The sequence below is a fragment of the Protopterus annectens genome, chromosome 9.part0, assembly GCF_019279795.1.
Source record: "Protopterus annectens isolate FY-2018-M chromosome 9.part0, PAN1.0, whole genome shotgun sequence".
Taxonomy (NCBI): Eukaryota; Metazoa; Chordata; order Ceratodontiformes; family Protopteridae; genus Protopterus; species Protopterus annectens.
In genome coordinates, this window is record NC_056743.1 from 1519931176 (window position 1) to 1519939710 (window position 8535).

Consider the following 8535-nt stretch of genomic DNA (forward strand, 5'->3'; position numbering starts at 1 on the left):
CATATAGAATGTCGTTCGCACAAACAATAGTAAACAGACATAAGATTAGGAAAGGAACAGAATGCATTGTATAAACATATAGCCTTGCATAAAGATCATGTTTTTGCATTTATGGTCATTTTTGTTGTGAATAAAAGTCAGCGAATGGGGGACTTGAAAATGAAACTGAATATAAGGAGATGCAATGGATTCTTAGACTTGGAGCCGATAAAGCTCCAGGTCTGAATGATGTGGTCCCTTTAAAACCAGCTTTGGCAAAAAGAAAAGTAAACTATTGATTTTGATTGAATAATATGTATTATAACTTATACAATGTATTTTACCAAGTTTATCATCTGATGAAGGGATTTACCGGAAAGCACTTATGACATTTTTTTATTTGTTGTTTTATTAAAGTAAACTATTTTATATTCAGCGTGGTAGTGGCTGCTTTACTTCTTGATTTGCTTGTACTTGGATTTTTTTAAGCAGCACTTTTGGTGGAGGAGGCCATTATTTATTTATTGTTTGATGAATAAGCTTTCTCATAATTCCCAAGTGCTAGTCAGAAAGAGTTATGGTATCGATCTGTAGAATGACTTGAAACACACCCATAGAAGTTCTAAGAACTACATCAAGTGTATTGTTTCATAACATAGATCCTCAAAAGTTTCATGATGCTGATTAAAGGGTATTTATAAAAAGTGCTGGTCATATTTAAGATGATTTCAGTTTAGCACCTCACATTTTTTTCAGTAACTCAGTTTGAAAATAGAATCCCAGGCCACTCGTAAATCAATGTGGAAAAGTCAAGGCTTTGTTGTCACAGTGACATCAATGTGTTTTTGACTCCAAACTGATAAATGGTACATCACACACTACAGCCAATTACAGATATAAAACACTGAATCTTAGTGACAAGTAGAACTTGTGGTTCATTTTCAGACAGGTATTTAAAATGGAAGTGAAAGTATCTATATTTAAAATAGAAGTAGCGGTATTACTTAAGTCTGAGACTCAATATGGGGTAGTTGAAAGTTGTACTATGTACTGAGAGTGAAATATCCTTCAGATTCATGTCCAACTGATAAGCAGTTATTTTATGATGAGGACCATGAGACAATCCATTTATTGTTAACAGAGAAGCTGCAAGTAATTATGGAGAAACAGTACATTTAATTGTGGAAGATTCTGTAAATGTTTATAGCCACAAATATTCTACTTCTGCTCAGAGACTAACTTAAAACAATATTTTGTTTTTCAAAGACACCATGATTTTTAATTCCAAAGTTTTGATCCCAATTGCAATCAAAGTCTACAAGAATTTAGGAAACACAGTGTTTTTCTTATTGACCTTCTAAAAAGAATTCTACCTTCATACCACATAAATGTAGAAGGGACATTGGCATAAAATTCTTGAAAGTATTGGATGTAATGACATACTAGATATCCAACAGTATGACAACATTTTGACATTTACAACTGGACTTTACTGAACTGCTCTCTAATGTACATTCATCACACAGTGAAATCTCCTTGAACCACATATTAAACAATTTAATATTTTTTTAATTGTTTTTGGTCCCCTTAGACCTCATCCTACCAGCCTGGGTCCCAAGTGGCCCAAGTCCACACCAGGTCTACCAGCCATCTTCCTACACCTCTTGGACATATCTTTTACCACCACCCTCCCGTCAACTATGTCTAAGGGCAACTCCCCTCTTTGGACTGCACCCCTCCTTAGGAAGAGTCATCAATAAATGCCCCCCAACCAGCACAGGCATGCCCATCTCTCCCTGCCCCTCCATTAGTTGCCCAACCTGGGTCACCTAGCCTGTAGTTAGGGCTTTATTCCTTTGTATCACTACATGATGAACATCAAGAGCACTTTTCAACATTCCTTCCATCATTTATCACTCTGTGCTTTTCTTACATCTGTTATTGTTGTCTTCTGCTCAATGTACTTTATTTGCATTTACCTTTTCCTGTGAGGAAACAGTACAGCAGTGGTTGAGACACAACCCTAAAATAGAACAATAGTAGAAAGATGTAGACAAGCCTTGCACAAACGTAGTGGTCTATCTGACCCTCAAAATCAGGGATATATCTTTTGCCTCATGGTTCATGCTGAAATAAAATACTTGACATATGGGTGTGGTTGTTAACATATCTGGAAATGACAGCAAGCAACAGTTTTTTTTCAAAACTTAACAAAATACCATAATTCCATTATTTTCACTTGAGTTCTCCTGGCATAAAATAATTAATGATAACACAGTCATCAGTTTGCAATACATGTACCACCTTGAGGAAAGAATGTGAAAAAATGCAGTGCTGTTCTGACTTTCTAAATACTTTGCTTCTGGATAATGTATGTTTTCAGTTTTGTTCAGGTTTAACTGACACACACACACACACATATATATATATATATATATATATATATATATATATACACACACATGGACACTAGTTACCTTGTTGTGTCTTTCAGTTTTTCCCAGTTAGGGCTCATCACAGCAGAACTCTGGTCTGCTAATGATTGGCAGTAGATTTTTACATGCTGAGTTGCCGGCCCTGACACACAACCTTCAATGAAGGTACACCCATTCACGCATGTCTCCATACAGAAGATGCTCTAGCTGAGAATCGAACAGGATAATGTCTTACTGTGAGGCGACAACACTACGGCAGCACCACCACCGCAGTTACCTAAATGTACCAAATATATCCATAATTTTTTGCTTCCACATTTAGTCAATGATGATTTCCAGTACATCTTTGTCAAGGGAAAAAAGTCCAAGAAATGTATATTATCTGTTACGAATATTTTTTGTTTTCACATTAACTTTTCAAAAGCAGTTATACACTCACCAGTAGATTAAGAATCACCTGGTAAAGAGTCTCTATGTAGTTCAACAGAAAATGTTCAGACAAATGTATTTCACAGTTTACAGTATCAGTTGCATAGCTGTGTTCTCTTTTTAGTATTTTTAGAACTCTCATGTCTCCTGACAAAATAATAGTATGCTATATAAAATATAAAAGTTAGGGTATGCTATGTATAGAAGCATAACTGTTGATCTGTGTATTTGCTTAAGGACCATAGATAAAATGAATAAACTTATGTAATTACCGTAGATTTTACAATCTGGATTACAGTTGTGGTATAAAAGAATGGAAACAATTTCTGACTAAATGAATGACTGAAAGTATAAATATGAGACATGTTGTTAGCATTGTAAAATATCAGCTGCCCTGCTTCAAAATTCAGATAAATACCAATTCTTCTGAGTTCATCTTTCTGAGGTAGAAAGGTGTCACTAGCCCAATAACCACCATACAACTGCCATAATGTCCAGTAGCCATTCTCTGTTGTTAAGGAGACCTGTCCTTTTCTTGTTACTGAGTCCATGACAACTCCGACAGCCCATATTCCTCCATTCTCAACTTTCACCTCCCAGTAGTGCTTCCCTGAAGAGAATCCTTCTGAGCTCACAACAGCAGGCCAGAAATCAAACCTCTCTGGATTATCTGGGAGGTCCTGCTTTGTGTCTCCCAATATTACACCAGTCATGTCCATGGAAATAGTAAGCTCAGGATGAGCTGAGTTTTTATCCAGTGTGAGCTGAGCAGGAGCTGTCAAAATAAAATAATAAAACATACAAAAATATCTTTGAAATCAGCACAGCAACTTTAAAGATCTCTCTTCATTATTCAAAAAATATCTATAAATAAAGAAATATGGAGCTTTTCTCCCTGGGCCTCCACTGAAATTCGGCACTTTCTGGCCCAATCTGACTTTCCCAGTAAACAAATGTCAGATAAATTAATAAATAAATAAACAGGAAACGTTACTGTCCGAAGCCACATATTAATTAGCATTCCATAAATACATACACAGTTAAGTGCCAATATTGTTTTCAATCCATTAAAAAAAATCCAGATACTTTTAGAAGTGTTATAATCTCTGAGGCAAATGTGAACTACAAGTTAATGATGCATTTTCCAGTGGTATAACACATTTGGCAACAAGAGTTTACTTAATGAACCTGTTGGAACATGCAATAACTAGATGAAAAAGCATTAGGTAGTATGTACTATGACGTTTAAGCATGGCCATGGGCTAGGATGCTGCATTGATTCTAACAACAGAGTCTGAGAGGTTTGCAAAAGCAGCATTCTATTTTAGGGGTTAACATAAACTTGAGTTCTACACATGCTATTCCATCCTTTATCACATATTAACGCTGTGTGAAGACTGGTAGAGATGGGTGAAGGCTGCCAGCTTAGTCAAATAGAATTTTATACATAATTCTATCATTTGTAAATATAAATGTGAATCACAGGCTTGTTGTCTTACATGAAAAAAAATGCTGTTACAAAAATGTGGCAACACTGCTCTCTACTGACCCAGTAAAAGCATGTTGTGACCCTTTGATCTAAAGTCGGCACCATTCCGGCTAGATGAAGGCTTCCTGCCTATTGTTTTAAGGCTAAAGTTAATGACCAGAATTTACATGTGGAATGTCCTTTATTGCTCTAAGTGTAAAATAATGTAAATGCAGTTTCTGTCAGCCTGGGAACACCAGGAAAGTGTGAAATGATGTAATGTTTTATCAGAACTGCAGTTTCAATTTAAACAGTGAGAACCAGATATTATTGAGCATTTTTGTCTTGACTATCCAACTCAGCACTCTGCATGTTGCCTTATGTAAGTTATCTTAGACTTGTCTTTTCTTTTAGAGATAGCTAGAATTAGAAAGTTTAGACTGTTTTTCTGTGATGTTAGAAGTGTACTACTGAATTATATTAAGTATTTCTGTGTGATCTCTGAACTCTCGACTAGCACTGACTGTGTAGTGGAAAGTATTGTATTGTGGTTTTAATTATTTATTATTAAATATTTTAAAACCTTTCAACTGTGGCTGTTTTGTATAGAGATAATTTAAGCTCTTTAGAGTACTTGTATGCCTTTGGTAAAACTGTACAAAGCCACTCTAATAAGCTTTGACTGTTTAGTCACATCTACCAATTGGATAATAATATTGCACAGTAATACACAGAAAGTAATTAGGGATCTGGGGACCCAAGTTGATAGCAATCTCTCCTTTGACAACCACATTGCCAAAGTGGTTAGAAAGACCTTCTACATAGCCCACCTCATCATGAAAGGATTCACATCTAGATCAAGAGAGGTAATCGTGCCCCTTTATTCATCCCTCATCAGGCCCATCATAGAATACAATGCCCCCTTTGGGATGTACCTTACCCGACACCTGCAGCAATTAGAAAGACCCCAAAAGTACCTCACCAAGAGGATCAAGGGACTCAAATGGATGCCATATGCTGCTCGGTTAAAAAAACTCCAGCTCTACTCAGTTGCATACCGCCTACTTCGAGGCGATCTATGCCTGACATATAAAGCTATGTCCAACCCAGAATTAATGGACATGCTCCACTTCAGTAAATCTAAATCCCTTAGAGTCACGCGCTCGAGGGACTTGAGCCTCAGCACAGAATTAAATAGAACATGCTGGAGGGACAGATTCATAACCCAGAGTCTCCCTTCGCTCTGGAATAGAATTCCAATTCATGTTAGGCAGAGCACCTCACTGACTCTCTTCAAGAAGAATCTTGATGAGTGGATGGGGGATCGTAGGTTTGTCCCGGGGATTACTTCCGTGTCACTATTAGACAGAAGCTCAGTAAACTAAACTTTAAAAAGGGCACAGTATACTCAAATCAAGGGGTGGCGTAAGCCAAACACAATCGGGCTAGGCTTATAAATGCCCCAGGGCAGATAGCCTAGTATGAACCTATGAACCTATAATTGGACACCCTTTTAAGGGCCTTTGAGTAGTTGATAAATATTAGCTGGGTGGTGGCAAATGGTACTACCGTATAGTCTGGGAGAAAGGGACACAGCAGGAGTGTCTGTGTGGTTGTATAAACACTTATCTCAAAGTGCATGTGTGTGTGTGTTTGTGTGTGTGTGCGTGTGTGTGCGTGTGTGTGTGTGTGTGTGTGTGTGTGTGTGTGTGTGTGTGTGTGTGTGTGTGTGTGTGTGTGTGTGTGTGTGTGTGTGTGTGTGTGTGTGTGTGTGTGTCAGTTACTTGGACAGGGACATGAAGCACTGGTTGGACAGAGAGGGTGCTAGAGGTTTTAGCTTGCCCACTAGGCTGAGATCTGGACCCTATAGCTATCCTAGTGGAGAGTCTTATTGGGGACCTGGAGAGCAAGGGAGCGACCAGCCTCAGACTGTCTGTGATCTCTGTGTGCTCTTAAGGGAAATTGCACTTTACTGTGTGTATTTGTTATCCTTTTCCTCATATATCAGATGCCCTCTCTGGTGTTAGTGATGAGGATTGAGGCTCCTTGATTGCTCGGCCAGGGCATGGGTGTCACACGCTGGCCACCGCTTTTTTTCATCACAGCAGTTACATAAAATTTGATGATCAGTCAACACTTCCACTTGGCACAAATATGAAATTACACCTGATGCCCAGTGAAAGAATGTGAAATCCAGAGATAGAGAATACTAGCTGGTATTTACAGAAAAAAAATCTGGTTGTTATGGTGAAGTAATAACTTGGTTTTCATTAGGGATAAAGCACCATTTAGTAGTTATAACATGCATTTCTTTATGCATTTTATTTACATTTTTTATGTTTAATCTGCAATACGTTATTATGACATAAAAAGAAAAATATATATATCACAAATAAATGCAATCAGAAACTAAGACATAATATAGTAAATCAGAATTTCCAATATAATTACAAGAGATTATTTAAATTTTCTTATGAAACAAGTTAGAATTCCCTGTTGGTAGTTCACTGGCTAAGAATTTAACCATAATGTCTGGGGTTCAAGTCCTAACAACTGATTAATGGGGTCTATATTACGTAATCGAAAACCCGTATCATCGAACACCACAACACCGACACACATAGCCCGAACCGCAAATACGCCAAACCCCCTATACCGCGAATTTGCAAATCTCGAACCGTCATAGTTGGCCAACACCACGCTACATACTACATACCCAAACATAATAAATAAAACACATACATACACTAACCAAACCCTACTTCTAACCCTACACTAAACCTTACATACATTACTATCTATGCATTTACCTTAACCCGCACCCTAACCCTAAGGTCCGTAACTATCGCACACTTACCCTACAGACATATACCCAAACAAAACAAATAATCCACACACATACAGTTAACAAAACCCTACTTGTAAACCTTACATACATTACCTATCTATGCATTTACCTTAACCCGCACCCTAACCCTAAGGTCTGTAACTATCGCACACTTACCTTACGGAGCTATACCACAGACGGGCCAACCATGATACTTCAAAATTCCGTGTTTCATGGTTTTGAATGTTCGTCATTACCGTAATTCGCACTATAAGTGTCAGTCTTCTGGTGTTCGCTGAAACAGGATTTCAATCTCATAATATAGACCCGATTAATGACTATGTGGATTTTCTTTGTGCTTAATATGTCATTCACGGGTTCCATCAGCTATTGCCTCTAACTTCCTAAAACACATACTGATTCATTGATTCCTCCAAAACTTCCATGCATTAAACATATCTTGCCACTGTGGCTGAAAAATCTATCTGGTTAACAAACAAACAAATTGAAATTTATAGTATAGCTTACTTTTTAGAGGAAAAAGCCATTACAATAATACTAGAAAGACTTACATCAATAAAAAGAATTCATAAACTAATGTACTCAACAAATCCAAATTTCTAATACAATTATGAAACATTTTAGCTAAGGCATGCTTAAAAAGCTAATTTGGATTCTTAGCCTAGTTTACATTTTAAAGCCCATTCATAGTTTTACAGTTTTGTAGTGTAAATTCACTAACATGAGTTTGTTTGTTATATATATTTGCCATATCCCATGTACTTGTCTAAGTGTGGCATTAAAGTTCTGAAGGGTAGCAGCAGTTCTGACTTCTGTTGGAAGACTATTCTACAGTTTGGCAAAAAAAAGAAAAGTTTGGCCATGCTTGAATTAATAACTTCAACCTGTTGTTAATAAGTGGCCTCTCTTGCAAAACTCTGTAAAAGTAATTGGGAGTCTGGACAAATGAGAAAGGGAGACACCAGATTTAAACTGAAACTGCTTTAAAACTGACTTGTCTTTCTTTTGGATCAAGATGTCACTTATGTTAATACTTTCAGATTTATTTGGTCATTTTATTTTCACCTTCATCTGTTAGCTTTGCTTTGGATTCTCTCAGCTTACAGACTGTGTCTTCATAGTTGCAGTTTAAATTTGGTGTCTCCTTTCGCATTTGCCCAGACTCCTAATTACTTCTACAGAGTTATGGGCTTAGACAGAGTAAAGTTTGGGGTGAAATGATTAAAGTGATCACTGGGGGAGGGGAGAAGTGGATATATGCTGTGGTGCATGTAGGCACCAAGGATATATCAGTGGAGATGGCTGAGGTGGCAGAAAACACGGTCAGGGAGGTAGCCTAACAATGCCAAGAGATAGGATTGGAAGTAGCATTCTCA

At 37.4% G+C, this 8535-nt stretch overlaps 1 protein-coding gene across 1 annotated transcript in view; it reads right to left on the reverse strand.

Annotated features, from left to right (window-relative positions):
* Positions 1-2797: 2797 nt before the first annotated feature.
* LOC122810965 (E3 ubiquitin-protein ligase TRIM39-like) overlaps positions 2798-8535 on the reverse strand; it is a 218378-nt gene continuing 212640 nt past the window's right edge. The window contains exon 6 of the mRNA XM_044082493.1: positions 2798-3618. Within this exon, the coding sequence (XP_043938428.1) occupies positions 3104-3618 (515 nt within the window). The 3' untranslated portion in view covers positions 2798-3103. The remainder of the gene's footprint in view (positions 3619-8535) is intronic.